Source organism: Neodiprion pinetum, chromosome 2 (assembly GCF_021155775.2).
Source record: "Neodiprion pinetum isolate iyNeoPine1 chromosome 2, iyNeoPine1.2, whole genome shotgun sequence".
NCBI lineage: Eukaryota > Metazoa > Arthropoda > Insecta > Hymenoptera > Diprionidae > Neodiprion > Neodiprion pinetum.
This window is the reverse complement of record NC_060233.1, coordinates 10,200,025-10,225,558: the sequence shown is the minus strand read 5'-3', so window position 1 is coordinate 10,225,558 and position 25,534 is coordinate 10,200,025. Positions and strand designations below refer to the sequence as shown.

The 25,534-nt window shown below is 37.1% G+C and overlaps 1 protein-coding gene and 1 long non-coding RNA gene across 3 annotated transcripts in view; one reads left to right on the top strand and one right to left on the bottom strand.

Moving 5' to 3' along the window:
• The window catches only part of slow (slowdown), a 31,048-nt gene extending 11,133 nt beyond the window's left edge, over nt 1-19,915 (bottom strand). The window contains exon 1 of the mRNA XM_046614029.2: nt 19,312-19,915. Coding sequence (XP_046469985.1) covers nt 19,312-19,694 — 383 coding nt within the window. The 5' untranslated portion in view covers nt 19,695-19,915. The remainder of the gene's footprint in view (nt 1-19,311) is intronic.
• The window catches only part of LOC138190501 (uncharacterized), a 41,699-nt gene that overhangs the window by 6,829 nt on the left and 9,336 nt on the right, over nt 1-25,534 (top strand). The gene's annotated exons all lie outside the window — the stretch shown is intronic.

Sequence of the window (25,534 nt, the reverse complement as noted above, 5' to 3'; positions counted from 1 at the left end):
CCGTCCAATATCACAACACATATGCCTACATATAAATAATATTAGATGTGTTTTCAAGTTAATTTTTAAATTGGGGTTGGGTACAATTTTGCATATTCTTATATAATTTTATATTTTGTTCAAACTTGTAAAATTGTTTATTTAAAAATATGGAATTGTTCTATAAAACTAACTAAGCTTGTTCTAATTCATATTTTGTTGAGTCAAGAGTTTAATGGTTAAAGCAGGTAATGAACTTTGTTGTTACAAAAATCTCTAGGGCTGTTTCAACATTAGAGTTATTCAAGCGCACAAAACGTATTCTTCGAAACATATTCGTTGGCAATTCGCTTGGCTCAAAATTTGGTAGAATTTACTCGATATTTAATAGGTAAAACCGGTATTTCCTTTACCTCGAAAACAAATTGGTGCAAGTAATTAAACCAGTTAGGCCAAACAAGCTCCGGTTAGATCAACAAAGTGTGGCATTCGATCGATGTGAATTTTCTGTTGGCTAGATTCATGTACTTATTTTATTTCAAGTACCTAATTGTTTCCGTCGGCAAACATGCGACAACGTCAAATGAAATGATATCTAGTTGACTCGATTTCGGAAACACAGCAAAAGGTTCACTCGAATCAATACTTCACTCGATCGGGACAAGAAAGACTTCTGACGAATCAAACAATTCGCTTGACTAAATCATTTCGACAAACCAACCGAATCGAAATTGTTGAGTCGAAGTTATCGTATTAGGAACACGTAAGGGATACCAGATCGAAGTGAATGGACTCCAACAAAATCATTTCGATGTTTCACGAATTCCATTCTCTCCGTGCACAAAAGACTGTTTAGCACTCAAGAAATATCATACTCATTGTTAAACAACTATTAATATAATGCGAAGTTGCTCTCTTGACTGCAGTTTAAACTTTCGTCTACTTGACTCGATTGAGATTTGTGGTCGACTGATTTCATCGCGTCTTACATTACATGTACGTATGTACCCACGCTCTTAGGTTGTTTTCAAGCCGTGTGATTTCGTTCGACATAAACGAACAGTGATTGATCGATCGGCAGTCGCATATCGCTAAATGCTGCATGGTCAGTCGTTTCATGCACGGTGCATGTTTATGCAAGAACCTGGAGCGCGCTGGTCATTCGAGCAAAATGTTCTTCGACAGACGAGAAAAAGTGTGTAAGAAAAAAATCCCGATTCATCGTACACGACAGGGAACAAATAATAAACGCTTTTTTATTTTTTTCCCTCATCGTCCGAGGTCCGTTTATACTTTTCCGCATACAGCAAGAGTTCAGAGTCGGGTGAAAGTGATACATTAATGGAAAGCTTCGCATTGTGTCGAACACTGATCTTTCCACCTCGATGTTATTCCATTTGCAAAATTTTATTTAGTTCCATAACGCTTCAGATTGATTCAAGAGTTTCGTTTTTGGCGGTTGTTGAGTCTCTTTTGCCGACGAGTTATGCTAATGATGAGGCAATTTGTCGCCTCCACTCCTCGGGAGAAATGACGAACTGCTTTTACATCCTAGTATTCTCGGCTACTTGTTAATCAGAAAAAAGAAAACAAAAAAAATTACACCGCAGAATCTGAATCGAATTGTTTTCTATAACTTGAAACAGAGTCTGTATAACGCAATCGAAATAGGTTTAATACTGTTTGATTTTCTTAAAATAGTCGCGATATTGTTCATTCGACTGCGTAATTACCCTTCCAATTTTTACTGTTATTATCTTTGCAGGCATCTCACTTGCCTTGATCTTTCGAGGGGTCAATTAGTTCGTAGAATTATCTTACGCCTCGGGGCTTCAAGGTAATTAATACTCCATCAATTGTTTCTGATAATTTATTCATGTGGCGTGTTCAATTTATCGGAGGTCTTCCAAACTCACCCGAAATTACCGAATTCATTCATCATGTCCTACACGAAGTCGTTCGAACTCAATTGAACTCACGCATTTAATTGATTCTGTCTGAGGGCAGTCGAATCGTATTGAAGTCGTGTGAAGTTATTCGAATCCACTCAAAGTTACAAGAAATTTTTTCAATCCACGAATCCAGTACAAACCTCCCATGATTGTTGTCAATTTCAGGTGTTTCAAAAGAAGCAATTAAGTGTCGCAGAAGATGACTTCCTAGAATTTTGCGTGGTTTCAGGAGACCTCGAAGTTTTCAAATCATCGTAGATTGCAACAAAGTTAACAGTCTCCAAAAGATCTCATTAAACCGATTCATCGGTTTGGCGGGACGCGAAGTGAACAAACACTTTACACAAAAAGTGGTATTACGAACAGGTTTTTGCAGCCAACAATGATTTCTCCTTCTCTTTCTCCCTCGTCCCAGACGGAACAGTCCATCTATCAGAAGTTCATACAGAATTCACAGATCCATAAAAGATCCATGTCTATGGTGGATTTCTTATATACACCTACAGAAATCCACAAGATCTACGGTAAGATTAAAGCTGGTGATGGATAATAGACAACCACCAGGCGGTAGTCTTGAATTTATTGTCTGGGGTAGAACGAAATGTGCACATGATGATTCTTTAATATATCTGATGCTGCATCAACGGTAGTAGATGATACAAAATAACGTCGAATGAAGGTACTAATTTCTTCCCCATAAAATCTATGAGATCTCTTATGGAGAACTGTTTGGATATCGTGAAGAGATCTACCAGATGTATAACGTAAACATTTGGATCTGTAATAGAGTTCTAATGTACTTCATTTCGGTTGAAATGGATTATGGAGGGTAGAGGTAAAGATGACTATCTCCGTTTACAGAAAGTGTCCATAAAATAGAGTACAATTAAGATGGCGTTGCTGTAGCAAAAGTTCCACATTTAAAAGAAAGCGCCAATCAGATCGAACCCTGATTGTTTATTAGCGCCATTCTGGTGACTTATTGAACCACTATTTGTCGCTTTTTGGTGTAAACTTTTTCCGTTGAAACTCCATATGAGATACTTCTCCTCATCTCTATCCTCCACAAAGTGGATGTATAATCGAGGTATCGCATATCCATCATGGGTGTCCATGGTGCGTACGTTGAAGACAAATATATGTTCCGTATGGGTTGTGAATCACTATTACGCGAAGACAAGTTCTTGGTGAAATTTTTGCATTCCCATGTCCTTTAAAAACATGTTTTTCGTCTTTCAACATGTTTCTGTTTCATGTTAATCACATCTTACTTTTGGCCGAATCCTTGTTGGCTTTTGCAGTATTACCACACCCGATGGAATTTAATCCATCTCAACCAACGAAATGGAACCGGGAAAACTGCCGGCCCAACCCAGCTCAGGTCAGGCATAAACTACTGGAGGGGAACGTTTCGTCTAATTTATTGTCCCAGTCACTTCCCAGCTTGACTCTCGCCTGCAGGAAAGTGTTATTAATTGGTTACCTGCGGGGTTTAATTTCATTCCTTAAGCGGAACCTACAAAATGTCGTAAAAGAGGTCTTAAATGTTTAAAAAAAAAACCCGTCGACCTCTTTGTTTTCTTCGAATCTTGACATCATTTTCGTCGAAGCTTTTGTTGTGATCATTTGACGTGCCGACGTGACTTCTCTCCAACCCCTTTCGTTAGATGATTCACAATTCCTTCTTACGTACGTACAAAAGCCAATTCGGCAAATTATCAATTTCGAAGAAGTTGACTGTGTAGAATCATGAACTGTATAATGGATAATATTGTCATCAATGCTATTGTTCGTTTGTTTAAGCATTGTTTTTTTTTTTTTTTCATCATTTTTTAGTTTCATATCGCGGCCAGTTCACAGACTTGATCTCAGAGAATCGACATGTGCAAAAAACGAATAAATGAATATCGGCTTAAGTGTATCAATCGCAATGATAATTAAGAGGCCCGGACTGGTTTAGGGATTATCCCCTTCGCTTTGGGATGTGTTACATATCGATGTAGTACATCCATTATAGAACTGAGAATGACTGAGATGACGGTTCTTTTGTCGGTCATTTTTAGACATCTCCATTTTTGTTCTGCATTTTTTAACCACTTACTCAAAGTAAACTTCTTTTTAATGTCAACATTTCCTTTTTTCAACATTCTCGCGTGTCCCCAGAATACAAATCAATCCGATTCATCCATAGATGCCGAAATATATTGTGGTATCATTTTAATTCAACACGAAAGTCTGATTCTCCGACTATTGCAGACAATTCCGTAACTCGAGTAACTGTCACAGGTATATCTACAATGATAGATGCCTAAATTTTTATCTACAAAAACATCCCAATTATCTAACCGAAATTCTTAATGCTACTGAAATTCCATTTATTCAAATGAACATTCATGATTCTACAGAATACCCTTGGTTTAAGGATGTCTGAAGTTGCACAAATTTTGCAATTTCAGACATTCTATATACTTAAGGAAGCTTCGCTATCGCATGTATAGCAGAATTGGGAAATCGAATACCTGTCATCTTCCATTATTCCGATCTTGAGAGTTGTATCGCTGGCTTAAAATCTTCAAACGTCACGCAGACGGTTCCGAATATTGAACGATTTCTTTCTGCGAATTGACAGCTGTCAATTAAAAATCAAAATATCGAGATTTCGTGTATCACGAACATGTATATAGATCATATCAGTGTAAGCTGCAGGCTAGCATGAACTTCACGTATATATTTAATTAATTTTTACTTGAAACCAGACAGAATTAAGGAAAGTTTTTCGATTCACGTATAAGTCAATTTGTAGAATTTAAGTAAGGATGTATTGTTGCTATTTTTTTTTTTTTTAATGCAAATAATATCCACATAATGAATCCTGAATTAACACAGGTTCAAAGATAAAATTTAATATAATAGATGTAAATTTGATACGTACAAAAAATTTCATAAACCTTGCAAAGACAAGGAAAAATAAATTGGATAAAAAAAAAAAAATTTAATCCATGTACTTACTTGATTACTTTTTTTAATTAAACAACAGCGACAATAAATTTTGGATCAATGCTGATTTAGGATTTTCAACAAATTGTTATTTCCACCCGCGATTGTAGGAGAGTGGCTTGAAATCTGCACTGCGCCAAGTGAAATTAAATCAGACCCAATAAAATACAGCCATATAATCGTTCTCAGCTCGAGCCAATCATAAATTAATCATTTAATCGGCCTTAAGTGTAATAAATGCCCCATGGAATTAGATGCGATGTAAACGTCGACGATACGAGCTGCATATGGTCTTAAATCTTCCCGGCCACGATTAACGATCTTCTACGTTCGGGGTTTATTAAACCCGGCTTCCACCACTTTCGCGTTAATATTACTATCTCGTACGCAGGATTTTGTAATTCAAACCTCCGTTTCCGGTGGTGGCTAAAAGGTGTCGACGTAAATGTTTTTTCAAATTTTATTTCACTTTTTTTTATTATCGTAAAAGAGGTAAAGGTATAACTCAATTAAGTAACTCAATTAATAACTTCTCCACGGAGAAGGATTGGTTTATTCTAGTGTAATGATGCACTTCGGTCGGAGTTTAACAAAGGTAAGAAAACAAATCGCAAAGTACAGACGGTGCCAAACGTGATGAATTGTGAAGAACTTACGCTCATGTGATACATAATCGAACTCGTCAAAGTCTTAATAAATATTCCGTCATCATTCGCGGAGAATGTATGCATATGAGACAGAAGTATGGATCACTTTTTGTTTATACTTGTATAAATAACGCAATCGAAACGAGTGGATACGTTATTCGTATACTTTTCACTTCGATGCGTGACAACGAAAGGCGTAAACTTGGTAAGGATAAACATCCAGGGTAGTATATACTCAATATTTTGCATGGAAGAGATAAGAAATTTGAGCAAAATCTATCAAGAGAAGCAATAAAAATCGTATCGCATGTATTGTATAAACATCCCGCAGCACTTGGCAAAAGTACGATCGATACGTGCAAAAAAAAATTGTAATCACACGGATGCGTTAATTGGATATCTGTCGCGGTTGTGAGATAATGAGAAGAGGATCGGAGGCACTTGGGTTCGATAAATTATTTCTACATCGGTTCGATGCGTACATGGACACTTGATTAAATACAGCTCTCGATGCATTCGGTAACTGCAACATATCGTCTTGACGTTCAATTTCTCACGAGAAGGAGATCGATCTCAAGTACGGGATACGCGATTAGTACAAGTTACTTTTTCGAGCAGAAACAATTAATTAGTCTACCAATTGCGGTGTCTTTATACGGTATAACATGAAGTTGCAAGAAGATTAAGAAAACGAAGAAAAAAAAGTTTGAACTACGTCAGGGCGAGTTTTTACTCGGGTATAACCATCCTTCATCGGCCTAATTTCCCGTGCTCGGATGCGCTTTGAGATCCTCGTCATGCCCGCTTTAATCTTCTTCACGTGCTTTGAATTCACCCTAGGAACATTCGGGCTCTGTGAACTGAAGTTGCCTAATTACACGAGCAAACTTCCCTCAAATTAGCATCTCAATGAAGGTCACCTTATGCAGAATTACAGCTGTAATTACGGTAGACAATTATACCGTACACGAGTGAAAATTACCTACTAAACACATGCTTATAGCTGTTATACGACACAATACTTGCCACTTTTAGGAATTCGGACTAAATAGGAAAGTCTGAATTGAAAGATAGATAATTGGGTAAAAACGTTTGAAAAATCACCAGCAATTTTAGCTGCGGTAATCATAGTGTACACAAATGAAACATCGACTCTAGTATGCGAATAGAAATGAATCTGAACAGACTTGGATGTTCGATTGTTTATTATTGCTTAATTTTCATTGTTTCATGTAGTGGATTTTCGGAATATAAAAATATTTACGAGAGAAAGGTGATCCAAATTCACACAAAAACCTTATTTTTGCTCTCAATATCTATTTTCTCTTCTTTACGTGTATAAAACTCGAAGTCTTTCTGACGTGTGTTCGCTTATAACTTCAAAACTACTGAACCAATTTTGAATCTTTTTTTTCTGTGGAAAGCTCCAATGTCTGGTCAGGCTTTAGACTTTATTTCGTTACAACCAGATCAATAGTTTTGGAGATGTAACGATACTTGTAAGCCTAGTCAGAACAGGATCAAAAACTTTGCGAACGCTTAGAGATCAACTTAGGTTAGGTTTTAGGTTAGGTTTCAGGGTAAGTTTTAGACAAGGTTTTAGGTTAGGTTTTAGGTTAGGTTTCAGACTACGTTTTAGGTTAGGTTCAGATTGGGTCTAGGTTAGGTTTCAAGTGAGGTTTCAGGTTAGATTTTAGGTTACATTTTAGGTTAGGTTTCAGACTAGGTTTTAGGTTAGGTTTCAAGTGAGGTTTCAGGTTAGATTTTAGGTTAGATTTTAGGTTAGGTTTCAGACTAGGTTTTAGGTTAGGTTTCAAGTGAGGTTTCAGATTAGGTTTTAGGTTAGGTTTCAGATTACACTGTTAGAAATGGGGTGTTAAACGTAACACCGAAAATATTCTATAGAAGTCCGCACGATTTTGGAGATGATTTTAAGACCACGTGGTGTCAAGTATCGAACGATTTACGCCAATGATGTTAAATTTTACACTAATGGGTGTAGATTTTTACCGACACCGTGAATTTTCCAACAGTGCAGACCGGATATTGTCAATCTACATCCAAATATTTTCACCTTTAAGCAAGATTGTCTTGTACGAATAGAATTTTCGTTACATTGCATTGGATTTGCTAGTATATTTATTAAAGTGTAAATAGTATTACGACGCGCACATTGTAATGTGCGTGCAGCGTAATTAAAAGTATGGCTCGTAAAATGAGAGAGACCTGCAGCTGTTGTACGAAATTACGTGCCCTGACCTCGGCTGCAGGATAACCTTTCAGGAATTGACGCCGGCCCGAGACATCGTACATCAAAAAGTCTCGAGTCTTCCAGTTTTACGACTTTTTCGTCTGGACAACGTATAATATTTATAGACATTGATACCATATTTGACTGCGACGAGATTTACATCGAAAGCTTCGTTTCTGCCGTTAAAAAATTATTCACAAATGAAGGGGAATTGAAGGAGCGGGGCTTCGTCAATTGACATTTACGAATTCTTGTATTTTTGTCATTTATTCGGGGAATTACAAATTCAATCGTTTAATTTAGTTCCTTGAAAGGCTGTACAGTTGAAAATTCATACTTTTTTGGTAATTGTATTACGAAATAGTCAAATTTTTAGTGTTCACCGAATTATTATATCCGTAACCTACAGTGATTTTTCTTGAATTGTAAAAAAAAAAAAAAATCAGGTACACTGAAATTATGAACAAGAACTTTGATATTGATTTTCTGAATAAATAGCAATATTGAAATGACTAACATCGAGATAGTAAAAATCTATTCCGGTAAATTTGTAGGAATAGTTTAGCAAAACGAAAAGTATTTTCAAATTTATCAAAGTGAAAATTGAAGGAGTTTACCACATTTTTCACAGTTCAAAAGTAGTTTGAAACGAATAATCTACAATCAAGCTCTTGTTTATAATTTTAGTCTCCTGTTTCTTGCGTTCCTTGAAGAATTATTGTGGTTTAAAAATGCGATTAAATAAACACTCAACGTATGACCATCTCGTAGGAAGAGTAGCAAAAAAATATGGATTTTCAACCGTATAACCTGACAGAATAATAATGGCAATAAATTATTGAACTGCGCCTCTTTTTAACCTTCAACGCTTTCGTTATGAGCCGCCCTTGAGAACGAATGTCGCAGAAGCGAGATTGACCGAGTGGAAAGAGAGATTACGACTGCAAAATGCTGGGTAATAATAAAACCAAGTCCGAATTACAATGTGGGAGTATGTGAAAAAATTCCCACCAAGCAGAGTCGGGTAACAAAGTCGCAAAAGCTCCAGACGTGGTTATGAGCCGTAACTTAACCCCGGGAATAAAAAATTAAAGCTCTCGTCGCGAACGAGGGAACAATCGAGTAAGCAAAACGATATGTAGGTAACGTATTCGTGCGAAATGACTAACAGAAATAACCTTACACTTGTGAAATTTCAAATTACAGAACTGAGAGAAATGTTTAGTTTCGGTTACCGCTCAGCCCTTAACTATTTTCATTTTTCACCACGATCGAAAAACATAGTTCTAGAAAGAAAATGAAAATTAGTTTTCTAGCTGTTACCAGAAAGTCAGGTATCCGTTACTATTCTTTCTCATTACGATCACTGTTGCTAGATTTTCTTGTAACCGTTGCGAAAATTTAACGCTCGTGTAACAATAAATTGACGTTGAAGCTTTATTTAACTAAAAAGGTAGAGTGAACCTCAGAAACTGATTTTGCGTTGCAATCACCAAAAAAGAATCGACAATAATGCAAAATGGTTAGGCGTGCCTCGTTTTTCGTAATTCCAACAACATTCAAACGGATATTTTAACGATACCTGTTTTACTCAATTCTTCTAGTTACCGTAACAAGTGAAATTTTATTCAGCGAGTAACGATAGAAATTACTGGTGAAAAAATTGTAGAACGACGCTTAAACTTTTCACACTTTTCCAATAACGCCTAGTAAATATCATCGTGATAAAATTTCGGCTGTCGGTCAATTTTATTCAAACCCCATTTCGTACACTGAACAAGTTTCGGGTTAAAATAAGGTAAATCAAATGCTATATTTAGTCTGTGAGTTCGCCAGTGTAAATTTCAGACCGCAAACGGTGAGCCGATCAGAAAATGTTTCGTTAAATTTTGCCAATGCCCATTCAATGCGATATAATTCAACAAAGTGAATAATCGGTTGCTTGTAATTAGCTAGTAATTGCTCCGAATACACACCGCGGTGTGTGCGTGCCTACAAATGTACGTACATAAATCATTGCGTGATTCATGAAACAGCCGGTGATTTTCGCCCGTTGCTTTCGATTTCCTTTCTCAATTTCTCTGTCTTGTGTAAACGTCGGCTTCGTTCCTGGAAGACTATTTCCATCTCTTACAGTCAGCCGTTGCATACTTTTCCACCGTGCCAGGGAAATCAGCAACATACCGACAAATATTTAATACACTGTGCGGTAAAAAAAAAACAAAAAAAAAAAAAAAGGCACATTCGTCGATGAGTTGGAATTTCTTGCGCCTTATTACAACCGCTGAGAGATGCGTTAGTTTTTTCTTCTTCTTCGTCACGGAATAGATCCGAAATGTAAAAGGCAAAGTTAATAAACACCTTTTAAAAAGCCGCTTGTTACGTGGAAGCAGCAACTTGTTCTCGATAAAATACCTACGCGGTGTATTATAACGACTGATGAAAGAAAAAAAAAAAAAAAAAGTAAAAGAAAAAATAACATAACGGTACATCGGATAGTAGCGGGTCACAATTTTTCCCGAGTGAATTATTGAGCGAAGACGCGACCTTGCCCGTAACTTGGTACGAAGTGGATACCGTCATGCATACCGTGGTGATTGCACCTTGCCATCGAATAGTTATAAATATCAAATGAGGAAGAAGGAAACTTGTTTCACAGTTAGTTTATACGCTTCTTCCTTGCCGTACACGCAGTAACTGCAAGCTATGAACGTTTTCCACGCTTCCGGAACGGCTCAATGTACAGTATGCAGTAATTTTCGTGACTCACAATTGATGACAAAAGGGCTTTGAATTTTATTGAAGATTTGAAAATGGTGTTTTCAGATTTTTTTCTACCGCAAAAGTTTGAAATAAATTTTCAGGATGTTTCGTCCGTCAGCAAAATGTGTGTTTTTTTACTTTTACCTGAAAAACTTGTTGCGAAAAGCAGGAAAGAAATTTTCAAAAGAGGATGTCGCTGAATTAAATTCTCTATAAAAGTACCCATTTATCGGAATCCGTAATTCAAGCGGTTGAAAAATTGTACGCCTTGACTCGAAATTAAATTTTGTATAAAATTTCGTCTTTAAGTTAAGTTGAAAATTCATACACAAATGTCGCACATTATTTTACTCAGTCAACTTTTGTAACAAGATAGTATTACAAGGTTTTTGGAGTCGTTGATTACGAATCTGATGTCAGGTTTCAAAAATTCAAGATGGCGGATCTAATATTGCGGACGAAAATTTCAAATTTAATCATATCCGGTCAAAAAACTCTGTGTATTGATTTTCGGGGTTACTGATTACAAATCTGACGTAGAATTTCAAAAACTCAAGACAGCAGATCCAATATGGCGAATCCAATATGCCGGACGAAAATTTCAAACTCGATCGAATCGTGATAATGAATTATCTTTCCGAAAGATTTTTTCTCTTTATCGACAGCGAGTTTGTTTGGTTTCAAGGAAAATAAGATGAAGCTACTTCCAAACGAAACACACTATTTATGACTATCCTCATCCATTCCTCTTCATGGCATTTTCTAACGCAATGATCCACTTCAAAAGGGACGTCCTCATGGTCCACCGTTGTCCTTTGAACCGAAGGATCGAGTCCTGGAAGCAAAAGAGCGAGACATTCTGGAGGCTTGAGTGCGGGCTTCGGTTCGAAGATGATGTACCCATTCCGAGTTTTATCGACCAAGGTTTTCCAACATCTTCACTTTGGCCGTACACCGCTTACAAAAGTTGCAGCTAATGGATTTACCCGCGCCGTGAATCACGGATCGGCATTCCTCCAACTGCCCGAGGCCAAGTCTTCCGTTTAACGACTCGAGTTCCTCTGAATTATATTTCGGTCAACTGTTTACCCCGACCTGTTCAATTAGAGACTCGTCCTGTACAGGGCGTTCCTTGTCAGTCCGACTCGAAGCTTTTTCTAAGCCTCAGCCATTGAACTTTTTCAAATACCATTCTCATTCGTTGTTTGAAAATTATCAGTTTTTGGTACATGTTTTCATTTACATTTTCGGTTACATCCGCGGTCTTCAGGGGGCTTTCAGCGCGATAAGAAGCAGATGGAGGATGATTCTACAGTACGAGCATCAAATTTACTGACCATAGGTTAAAAACCGGTTCACCTTGCGTGAAATGCCTCTCACATTCAATTACCAAGCATTTCGATTCGGCTGATATTCTACGCGACACGGTGAAAAACCTCGGATCGTGCAATTTACTTGTTCGTTTATTTACACGTTGATTGGTTTCCAGGATTTGTACGATTTCCGGTGACTCTCTTCCGATTCTCACGCACAGTCGAGAGATCGTTTCTCTCGGTTCTGCACGCGGATATTCACGAATTCACGAATCCACGTGTAATAAGATATTCTCCTTATTTGGTGCCGCTGAAGGCTCTTTGTGCATGCAGCATCTTACATACGTGTATAAATATAGGCGGATAAAGGACGGAATGAATCGATATATCAAAGCGGTTGTAACAGGATAGCGTGACGAAGTTCAGCTTCGCTTTGTCCCATTCACCTTTATTGCGTATACGGTATGAAGATATACCGAATCCGAGATACGAGGAGGAAAACAGAGAATAAAATTATTGTTTCACTGTCGGAATCGAGTTTAATCTCCAGAACGACTGTTGACTCACGTCTGTCGACGACCTGTGTTAACTCCGTCTTCCACATGCTCTTTTCATATGAAAACAACGCGTCTTCAAGACACAGTGGCGACTCGCTGAGAACGAGAGTGATAAAGTATGACGGTATATTTATAATGAAAACTGAATGTATGAGAGTGATAAATTTAAGTATGTGATAAAGATTAAGGCAAGTAACAAAAGAAATTGAACAATCGAAATTTGCATGTAAATTACAGAGGTGTAGGCTGGGATTCGGGAAATTTTTATAACGTATATGCAATTTTATTCCTTTTATAATTCTGAGCCATTTTTTTGTGAACGGATCGACTGTTCGATTCGTAGAAAATCGGGATAAAGTATCTTGTTGTTGGTAATAAACTGAAATTGTGAATCATCTTGTAATATAAAATAATAAAATCTCCTCGCCTATGGAGAATAGAAAATTTATGCTAACAATAAATGTATCTATTCATCTTATACTCTCACCTTTCTGCATATTTACTTTTCTATACTTCAACCTCCTAAATTTTTAACTTCCCGTTTCTCTGTTCACAGAGAAAAAAGAAAGTTATAGTAACTTTTTTATCCGACGATATCTCGAAAACGAGTTACCGGATTTCAATGATTTTCGTGTCAATAAGCGCGGCTTTTTCAAACTTAGAACTGATTAAATTTTGGCTTTGATCGGTTCGGTACTTTTTCAATTAATTGAATAACCAAATTCCAAAAAATCAAACAAAAAAATGATGATATCTTGAGAATGGATGAATGGATTTGAATGGAAGTTGGTACAGTGAGGTTTTTTGGGTCGCTAGTCACGGATTTAAGATCAGAATTGCTAAATTTATAATACACGTGCTCGGTAAGGTGAAAAAAATAAATAAAAGCATTTTGATTTTAATCAAACTTGACACCCGTTGATTTGTTGAGTGGCTGATCACGGATCTGAAGTCAGATTGTGAAATCCAAAATGGCGACCCAAAATGCTCAAAATTTTTTTTACATGTACCAATTTTGATAGAAATTGGTCAGCAAAGATTTTTTGGTTCACCGATAACGAATCCAAGGTCAAACTCCCAAAATTCGTAACGGTGGATCCGTTATAGTGGTTTAAAATACAAAAAATCGTCGTATTTGCATGTAATATGGTATCCGAGGGCTTTAAAATCGTTAATCACGAATCTGAATTTGTATTTTGAAATTCGAATTTTTTTTTCTCTACGAACTTGAAACCTGCAGAGTGAGAACGGGAATTTCTAAAGCCGCTTGTTAAATTCTATGACACACATTTTCGTGTCCTCGAAAATTCTGCATTTTGAAACTTCTCTCCGAAATATCTGCATTTCCATTCAACAGCGACTTGCCAAATTTTCTGGTAAGATGTTGCCTCGTGGATCCTTATAATATACCCATGGATCCAGAGTCCAGGTTCAACGTTCTCCGATGTTACGTTTATCCTGAAAGCCTGGCACGCGTTCCCTGCGGGCTTTATTTGCGGCTAGAATTTCGCGTTCCGGTTCTGTACAATTTTTTCAATAACTCGTTTCTGCTTTCGCCTTTCCGAGGTAGGATCATTTCACCCTTTTGAAAGCTTGCGAAAATAAGACGTAATCGATGAAGATTGCGGGCGAAATTTTGGACTTAGACTAGCAATGATCCCCTCCAACTATTGGAAAAATAAAATTAAGCCGTTGAAAAATTGGATCTCGAGTGTTTTTTCTCACTTTTTCGCAGCAATTGAGGTTTCGTAGGAGGCCAGAAATTGCAAAAAGGTCCCCACGCGGAGTCTGGAGAAGGGCAGGCAGCGCCTTCGTTGATACCTGGCAAAGGACAGGTTTGCTCCACGTGTGTGCGAGTGTGTGCCATTTTTCACCGTTTCTTTTATTCCTCTTTATTCCTCACCGGCCGCTCTATAATGTACCTTGGGTAACTCGACCGGCGTCAGCGAGAGCCAAGAACGAAACGAGGAACGAACCCGCGAACTCGATCTTGCCGAGTGAGGTGAAAACGTAGAAAAAATCGATATCGAAAGTGACAATTGTTGAAAATTTCACAAACGCGATGTTACATATTTTCGCGAAAATAATTGCACGAGTCTTTAGCGTGGGGTGAAAGTGAAGAAGGAATAAGCAAATGAAATATACGCGACGTCTAGTTTTCGAAAATGAGAAAATATATTTCATTCGTGGGAAAAAAAGGCCGGTCTTAGCGTGGGGGGTGAGCATCAAGAAAGATTAGAAAATAGAAGAGTCGAGATATATCATTTTTCAAACCGCGAACATCTATTTTGTTCGGGAAAAAATTCAAGTTTTCAACGTGGAGATAAAAATGGGGAAAGATGAGAAAATGCCAGGGTTGTGACGTCGAACTTTCAAAAACTCGAAAATCTGTATTATTCACGTGTTTAAAATAGAAAGTTTTGGCGTTGACATAGAGACAGGAGGAAAAGTTTTTTGCAAAAGCTACAATTTTCCAAATTCATGCAACGGACTTTGCCAAATTAAACAGCCAGCTCGACTATATTACCGAAAAATTTTTTTCCATTGCAGTGAAATGCAGTCTTTTACCATCCGTGTATCAACTGACTGAAATTTAAGTCTATCAAACCGAAATTATTCTCGAAAGATTCTTCTCAACTTTGGCTTTGTAGCTATACATATTTTCCCTTTCCACTTTTCGACCGTTCGAAATTTCGTAATTTAAAATTGAAATAAATTTTCGCCTATCTGAAAACTCGGTATCGCAACCTTCCTGTTCCTTGATCCTTGGACATTTCTAGCCCCAACCCGTTCGACAAACGCAGCAGAGACTCAACAGTAACGAGACTCGCTGACTCGAGGTTGTTTCTCGAACCCCGAGGCCTTCTCATCCTCACGCGTAGGTATAAGTCGGGCGTTTCTTTATGTTTATTTATTTTTGTTATTTCTCATTTTTTCACCGAGGCTTTTGCTGCGGCTGCGACGGCCATCGCTGTAGCTTAAACCACCATGTGATCCACCGCGTGAGAAAAGGATGCCACACGGTGCGTGTATCTTGATCTGCGGAATGTTCTCCCTGTTATAAAACCATTTCCCCCGCGTGAGAAAGGGGACACGCTTCGGAATATTGTCGCCGGAAATAAGAAGGGAAAAAGTCGTAAGGAATAAAGCAACTCGACGAATATAATTATGTTCCAGTACAAGTCCTCGGGAGATATTTGACAATAGTTTCAAATCCTCAATTATTTGTTCTTAACCCTTTATAGTCATTTTTTTTTTTTGTGTATTTAGAGGAGTTTTCAATATATTTTTTAATAGTATACTAATAGGCTAATTATTATTGTTAGCAAAAAATTGATTAAAAAAAAAATCGTGAGAATTGAAGGAATAATTTATTTCCGAGATAGTTATCCCTCTACACGTATAAACATTTTATATAAATTGTAAGTTTTTGGGGTCGCTGATTACGAATCTGAAATTAAATTTAAAAAATTCAGTATCAATGAACCCAAAAATTACTGCATCGAGTTTTTTGACCGTATTCGATCAAATTTCAAATTTTCATCCACCATATTGGATCCAAGATCTGGAATTTTCAACATCTGATTTCAGATTCGTAATCAGCGTCTCCGAATACCCTTGAATACAAATTTTTTTACTGGATTTAATCAAATTTGAAATTTTCGACCGCCATATTAAATTCGGTATTTGAAATTTTTTAAATCTGATTTAAGATTCATAACCAGTGAGCCCAAACACCATAGAATACCATCTAGTTACAAAAGTTAATTGAACACAATGATTCATTAAACATTCGGGTGAAATATAATAATTAAAATAATATGTATTTGTTTTTCAATCAATGAATAAACATTTTTATTGATTCCACTTCTTTTTGTTTCTTACATGAAAGCTTGATCCGTAGTCGCGCGATTTCATCCAAGTTCAAATCTCTCGAAGTAGACATTTTTGTAAAAAATTCTAATCGGTCAGATTAACTGGATCGTGATGGATTGCTTATAAAATCGGAATCCTCGATTCATCGTTCAACAGAAACTTCGCAGAATGTGTTATATAAACACTGCCGATTTTTCTTTTTATTATAAACCTGAAGCGCCTGCAAAATTCCACTTTTCCCTTGCAAAAATTGAATCCGCGCGTTTACATTCGATATTCGTAATTCGTAAACCCGTGAATTATTCATCTTTGACATTGTTTTATTACATTAGATGATCAAAGAATAAAGTATCCCAAATAATAGGATTCTGTATCGATGTTCTATCGTCGTTTCTGAAAGGATTTCCGAACAAAAATTAAGTTTACTAACAAAAAGTAAACCAAGTATTGGTCTTCGGTATATTTATGAGATCAAGACGGAAAAACTATTCTACATTTCCTAACATCATCAATATTTTTCTACTCATAACTAATCTTTCCATCGTCATAAGTGCGCGTGCAATAAAATAGAATGACTTTTATATCCCAAAAAATACCCCTCATGCAAAAAATATTGAAAATAATTAACTCGATCTTGATTTCGCAATTGAAACAAAAACTACACTGAATCGAATTGCATAGATCGAAAGAAATTTATCGATAATTGAAGAGAAGGATTAGGGTGTAATTTTCTCTGAAAACGAAGTTTTCTTTACGAAAAATTATAATCGGCACAAACTTTCAAAGACATTTTTTCTTTTTTTTTTTTTTTTTTTTTTAAACGGCACTTGAAGCCTTTCTGCAATTTTCTTCTTCAATTATCGTACAGTAGCAACTTCGCAAGACTACATTGTTAATTATCCAAACGCATAAAAAATTACCGACAAAGATATAAGCAATCATATATAATAATATTGCTAACGTCTGTGTTGAATGCCCTGGTAAAAACACTTTGTATGTTTACAAAGTACGATAAATCGTTATTGAGAAACGGTATTTTTATCTCGGTTCAGCCGTGAGAATACACTGACATTGCAATGACTCACATGATACGGTGTATTTTTTTCTCAACATGGAAGATTCAGCATGTAATAACAAACGATACCTACAAATTGGGACGAAACAACGTTTAGATTTGAATAAACAATGGTACAGGTGTCGTTACCCCCCCCCCCCCCCCCCCCCCCCCCCCTTTGACGATATCTGGACCATTGTTTATTAATTTTGCTAATTATATGCACCATGCCGCTGTTTTGTTATTAATTTCGACAACAAAAATTCTAAATTGTTCTTGAAACTACAAATAATAAAGCCCTCTAACTCAAATTGCTCTCAGTGTTTTTCAGTTTCTTTAAAAAAAATGCCTAAAAATTGATATGATTTTAGACCATCCAAACTGTAACTTTCCCCCTTAATACAGCTAAATTAAAACTGTTTGGTGTTACTTGATTTAGAGAATAACATAGTATTATAATATAAACGCAAAATCAGAAAAACTGTTTATTCTTGCAAGTGTTCGTTGGTTTTTGTTCAGCAGCGCAACCGCCGTTTTGCAATTTTTCTGTTCATGATTTTTCGATAAACTTGATATTGAGTTTATATATTATTGTGCAATTTAGGATAAAATGGTTTTATTTTTAAATATAAACAACGACAAATTGGAGGAATCGAAGGTCAACTATTCACGTAATTACGTACCAATTCGAATATTAAGTCGATCGTCAGCGATTCTAATTTTTTTCTGCGTAATATCAAAGGATTTCAAACAGTTTTTGCTGATCGCCCAGCTTGTGCCGGATGATTTTGTACTACATTGGAAATCCTTCCAATGCCTTCAAAGCAATTGTGTCACATTATTTAAAACTTTTCTCTATATTGATTTCCAAAAATTCAAGTTAATTTCACGTGTTATTGGTGACCCTTTTTGACGATTACAACTTATTTCCGATGCTTAAAAGGATAATGACTTTGATTTTCTTGCATTTTCCGATCGCAACTGACTTCGAATAATTTCAAACGTTATTCGAACTTCCTACTGAATAATTGAAAGAAATTCCAGCTGATTTCAGATCATAAATATTTCGTTCGACCTAACTTAAGTGATTTCTTACGAAATCGCCAGTAAATTCTAAATTCTAAATGTAAATACACAACGAGCAACTTCCGAATATCCTCGCAAGAAATTCACTCCTGCGTCTTCTCAAAATATAACTTCATTTATTTTTTCCGTAAATAAATTAGAAACATCTTCTGAGAATCGTCTCTAAAGTTTTTCGAGCACATAGTTACGTTATTGATTTAACAGTATTCAAGATACTTCGTTGAAAACCTGCAATGAGTTGTGAGTTTTTCTATTTTCAGAAAGTATAAATAAATATCGTACAGATTTTTAGTCTATTCATTTCGCTACAAGACGAGTTTTGAGGTTATATTTTCCGAATTACTCGACTATTAATTCATACGATAATTTATCTATCCTGGCTGACCAGATTTCCTAACACCGTATACGTTATATCACAAAAATTTTTGAATCGAATCGATGTTTGGATAATAAAACGTGATCAAACATCGCGAACACTCTTAAATCGGTCACGTGATTCAAAACACCATGTGCTTTTAGGGACCAATGGGCTCAATTATCACCAATAAATTTCTAACGTTGTCGAAAACCCTTCGAATAATAAAACCTGTGTAGTCCTCTGAAGTGAGCCTAGACGTGTTACTAGCACTTTTAAGACTCAAATTTCGCGGATAAGAACAGTGTGAAAATGAATATGGCGACGGTATTTTTGAAATCTCCTTTTCAATCTACGAGTTGTTTTGCATTCTAGGGGGCTAATTTCATTGCGATCCAGTCTATAAAGGTTTGAAACTGGATTTACGTTCAAGATCACCGAATCGAAAAACGAAATGGTAATCGGGCCGAATTTCACTCACCCAGAATGGTGCCTGGTGTATCCAGGCTGCTGGTTCCCCTGGGCAAAAGGGTTCCTCTGCTGATGAGCCGGACGATGATGATCGAATTCCCCATAAGCGACGGCCCGAGTTCCAGCAAACTCCGCAGAAGCGAGGGCCACAAGTCGCTGAGGCCCCGCCTGATCGGGGTCGTTAATTCCAGCGCGCCACTTCCTCGCGGTTTGGGACTCACGGGGGTGATGCTGGGGCCGCGAAGCGTGCCGGAAGGCAAGGGAAGGCCAGCGGGGCTGGCCCACTTCTGGGAACCGATTAGAATCAGGCCCCTGAGGCTCCTGATAGACGGCAACCGCGACTGAGGCCCCGATGACTACGACGTAAAGACGGAAGACCGCGATCTCCTTCATCTCGCTAAATTCTATTCTTCCTATTTTGCGTTTACGAAGGCTGAGAGACGCGAGGCGTCGTCACCGCATTTCCGCTCCGCGTGGAGAACGCGGCAATTTCCGGTTTCTGCAACTGTCTTTTCTCCTGATGGTGAGGTCGTCGAATCTTGTACCGCAAATCCGAGGGCTACCGGTTACCTCTGGTAGAAAATCTCACGACGGTGAAACAGAGACTGAGACTCACCGTCGCCTGGACTCGGTCACCACGTGGATCGCGGTCCCCTCCAGACGAGGTGCACCCCTTCTCCGACTACAGAATTCCCCCACACGGATCTACGCGGTCCACAATCCAGCCTCTGTGTGCAATGCGAGCCCCCCTCGAAACCTTCTGCTAAACGCCGCGATTGCAGCGTGCAAATTTTCATGGCACTGCACTTCCGTAAATAATATAAAGGCGTTGGAAAAAATTATATTTTTTAGGCGTGAAACACAATTATTGCAATTTTGTTGGCCGGTGATCAAGAAACGTGCGAAACTTCAAAACACTTATCTTCATTATCTTCGTAATGTTTCTAAGTAGAAAAATAACAACGCAAACAATCTACAATTTTTGCAATTTTTGCAGATTTTTTGGCTGTGATTTTAGCAATTTTTAAGTACGAAATGCAATTATTGCAATTTTGTTGGCCGGTGATCAAAAAACGTGCAAAACTTTAAAACACTTATCTTCATTATCTTCGTAATTTTTCTAAGTAGAAAAATAACAACGCAAACAATCTACAATTTTTGCAATTTCTGCAGATTTTTTGGTTGTGATTTTTGCACCTACAAATATTATGAAGACAATGTTTTGAATTTAATGAAGACGAGTGTTTTGAATTTTACTAGTTTCTTGATCACCCTTGAAAAAAAATGGCAAAAATTGTATTTCGTGCCTAATAATTTTCCCAAAGAGTTTGCCAAATTTCAATCGCTCGGTAGCATGGGATAAAATTATCCGAATGAAATTATGGAACTTTGTTTCGGGTGTGGTTAAAGGCTCATTGCTGTTTCCTCCGGCCTCAGAAACTCCGATTTTTACCTGCTTTTAAATAACGACCCTGATAAAATCCACCCAAGTGTGAATCGTTCTTTGGACCAATTCGGCTCGACTTGTCGTTTCGCTCTGGAGTTTCAGCTGTCTTTCTACATATGTGTGATTGTGTGTATATTTTTCTTTGTTTTCTTCTCTAAAGATTGGCGGAATGAAACGGGGAAAAAATGGCTAGAGGTCAGATGTAGGTGGGTGGAATCTATTGTCGGTTAGGATCGAAGAGGAAATGGGCGGACCGTCATTTAAATTATTTTATATCTTTGGGCTGATCTTTGCGACGAGATACATCGCGTTCCAACGAATAAGAAAAACATCTTTTAGGCCTCGATAAATTTAACCATTTTTAGGTGGAGTATAAGCAGTACAGAACCAACATAATATACGGTCTATCCTTCGGAAATTTCGCGACACAATTTCCATGGAATAGAGTAAATTCGAATCATATGAAGCTCACAAAAATTCTGCATCCTTATGTGATTTTGTATCAATTTGGTGCCATTTGATTCACTTTCAGCAATTATATTCGAACCAAAAGTCAGGGAATGAGTTGATTCTCGATACTTTAAAATATCACGCGTGAAAAAAAAAATTAAGCAATGAAACGGGTCAAATCGTGAAATAAATTCTGAAAATCTGTCTGGAACATTAGACATTTACATTAAGTCTTTGAAAAATTCTTTATAAAAAGTCTTTGACAGCAGTAAGAAAAGTTATGCGGAAATTGTGCAGAAAAATACTGTTCCCGAATGCACAAGATTTACATACTTCATATGTGCAGAATATAAGAATCGCGGAGCGGGGATTATATATACATGGTCTGGTTGTAGTTGGTCGTTCTTTATCAAGTCTGCGTATGTCGGAATGTTAGTCAGGCCCAAGGAGGCAGATAGAGGTTCTCCTACATTCTCTTTGTCGAACTTCGCGACGCACGGAGCAACTGCAGGGCTGGTTAAAACGCTTTCACGGATGTAGAAAAACAAGAATTACTTATATAATCATGTTTGAAACGAAATTTGCAAGAATGCGATAAAAATAATGAAATTATTGCGATTTGTGTAATCGCTCTCAGGTAATCTGTGGAGTTTTAGAATACTGTAATAAAATTAAAGTAAAACAGTATTTCTTACTTCCCAGAAATTTTCTAAACTGATTCCGTACAACTGTTTCAATTTCAAGTGAATGATCAAAACTTTGCCGCATCTTTATTCTTAAACAAGTTTCTGAAGTATCGTCAAAATTTTGTCACGGTTTTAAAATTGTTTCGAAAAGACAAAATTTCGATACATATTGTGTCGGAATACCCGAATAATATTTTTGATATACCTGACTGTACGGTTGCATTGTTACATTGGCAGACGATAGCTTGATTTTATTACAATCTCGACGTGTTTAAAACTAGTTCCACGATATTCAACCGTGAGAATCTCCAATCAAATGAACAAACAATTCGATGTAATTGAATTCAGATCTCGTCGTGAAGTGATAAGTGAGGCTTAGATTTTTTTTTGTCTAAAATACAAGCGAAAATAATTCTTTAGAATTAGAATCCACGTGGAAAATTGAATCATTGTTCGAAATATTAGCCAGCCCTGGTGATATATACGTGAACTTTCCCGACGTGGCGATATATGCGTGATTTCAGCGAACTGCTTTGTCGCCGCGGCTGAGAGATTGCCGGCTTGATTGCGCTCAGCAAATTGATTATTTATCCCCCGTTCACCAGAGATACGAACTGCTGTTGCTGCCGCTGCTGTTGCTTGCTATTACAACGATATTTCGCAACAAGGTATACACACATGTCTCAATGCAAGCACCTCGCTCGCAGACAGGAGCTAAATTTACCGAACATGCTCACAAAGACGCGGGTTCAAAGTGCAGCTCGCCTATATTTCTCATGCAACACGCGGTTATATGGTCAGCTGCTGGGGCATGAATCAAGTACAAAGAAAAAAGGAAGAGAGAAAATTTCGAAAGAATTATATGTAGATTTATAAGGAGATTTCTGGATAAAGATTCCTACTACCGCCACTTACCGACATTTCACCCGAGACTCAAACCCTTTAACGTGATGAATCTGTATCCGGAACTCTCTTTGTATGTATATTCACTATTATAGCAGGAGATATGATAGTTTGAAATTAGCTATAAAAATTTACAATGCTTTGTACCCATGTCATATCATGTGCAGTTCAACATGTAAAAAAGAAAAGGAATTAAAACCGAGACATTCTTGAGTAGAAGATTCCAGTTATTATTAATTTCAAACACATACAATACTATTGTAAAATTGCTTCATTTTTTCCCTTGTAATGCCAAAAAAGTGTCATTCGACTAACTTTCTTGAATTATGTTACTGATCTTGTTCTCGAATGAATTTATACTTAGCTCTTTGGTTAATCGTAAGGCCACAGTTATGTTCTTTTAATTTCTTTCTCTTATTCTTTGTTCACGAAATTGATGTCAGTTATATTGAGTAAACTTTCCACTGTGTACTGCAAAACTCAAGTCACAATCCGACGATTCTCAGATCGGTAGATCTCTTCGGAATTGCAGAAATAGAGAATACCGAAATCATGAAGAAGAGCTTGTACATCAATGTTTCGTTTCAAAATGATTAGTAATTCGGTGAAGTGATTCGCTTTCTCTCTACAGAATTTAATTTTTATTCAGAAGACTGTTTTCTATACAAATTTGCCAAAACGCTTTTTATATCATTTCGGCATCGTTAGTATAATTTGACAACATTGCCGATGCGTGACCGATGTGTTGACTTTGATTTAAAAAAATGTGAATATCGAATTGACTACTGAGAAAAAACTCAACACCTGTTTTAGTGAATTTGTTGAAAATATACCATCGTAGAATTAAATAAAACGAATCTAACTAGACTTCAAACGATTTCAAACGATCAAGCATCGATATATCTCAGCAGTTGTGCATAATTCCAGTATTTTCTGATTTTGCGTTTTTAAAGGAATACTTCCTAGCTTAGAAATATAATAATTTGATGAGAACTCAATGTACGAGTATTTGTGTAAAAGTGTGTGATTAAATTTACACAATTTTACCTTATCGAGGCGAGATTCTTTCTGCGATACAAAACTCCCTCTATTTCATTTTCGCTACTCAATAGCCAATTAAAGAGAAGAATTAAGAGAGGCTGTAAGCTTTTTTAATTCTCCTCTTAAATTTTCCCCCTCTCCCCGTTGCATATTTATGACTTTTACCTTATCTCGGGACTCGCATGTGTAATCCTTAAATTCTAGCGGATGCGTCGGTAGCCTGGACGCGTAGGAGTCCGGCTGTACAAGCTGCCACGCAAAAGGAAGATCTCACAGGGATATAATCTCTCCGATATCTCGATTCCATTGTGGATCCACGCCGCTCTCGGCGAGACTGCAGCGAGAGAGATGCGGCAGAAAACGATCAAGAGCCTAGACTCCAGCGGTCCATTGTCTTGTCTGGACGCGATGCGGGAATAGATATATTTTTCCGGTGAATTATTCATTAGTAGACCGGTTAAAAGCCCGCGGGGGACTGACTGACGGATGATTATTATCAGCATCTCGCTAAGCTCTCGGCTCGCCAATCAAGGAAGCTGGTATGAATTTTGACTAATGACAAAAGCGCAGATTCGATCTTCACAATGTAATTATTTCTCGGAGAAACGCAATTTTTCATCCGTCGAGGAAAAATTTGCTACTCAAATCAAGGTAATTACTGATCGCTTTGGTTCTTAATCATCGGCTGCAATACATCTTTTTTTCCGAATTCAGCCTACCGATACAAAACTCGATGGCAAAATTAGAGAATTATCGCTTGCATACACTGAGAGAAATTTTTAGTTTCGGTTACCGCTCAGTCCTTAACTATTTTCATTTTTTACCACAATCGAAAAATATAGTTCTAGTTACAACATGAAAATTAGTTTTCTAGCTATTACCGGAAAGTCTAGTATCCGTTGCTATTCTTTCTCATCAAAATTTTATGCTTGTGCAAGAATAAATTGACGTTAAAGCCTTGTTTAACTAAAAAAGTAAACCTCAGACACTGATTTTGCGTTGCAATTGCCAAAAAAGGACCGACAGCAGCGCAAAATGGTTAAGCGTACCTCGTTTTTCGTAATTCCAACAATATTCAAACAGTTTTTTTTTAAAGATACCTGTTTTACTGAATTTTTCTAGTTACTATAACAAATGAAATTTTTCGCAGTGTAAGTATACAAATTTTGTTTATCTGCAGATGTATGACTTTTTCATTGAAAATGCTAATTATTTGTGTCTATAAATTGTTCAGTTTATACCTGTAACTGAAGAATTCAACGTTCTCGTTTATCGAATGATAGGATTATTTTTCTATGTGAAAGATACACTCCTATGATATTATTCTCCATTACGGGCATGAATTTTGGAGACGCGAACTGCTCGCGGTGTCTTGGAAATGGGATATAAATCAGAGATAATACAAAAAGTATTTAAGGAATGGCTGGTCGAGCATCGGTCCGAAGCATCACGCGAACACGCAATTTTGCAATGAGAATTAGGCGACCTCTGGAAGACATAGAATATCTTGGGAATTGAAACAGACCGTGATTTTTCCAAAAACGTTAATTATTACCGAGAACTTACTATTAGTTGAAATTCACGATTTAAAACTCTTGTTACAGTAAATTATAGTGATGTTGATCGAGTTCATTTCACCTCTATCAATTATACCATTGATCATCGAAGTACATCGAAATTTCGATTACATAATTTGTGGTGCTGAT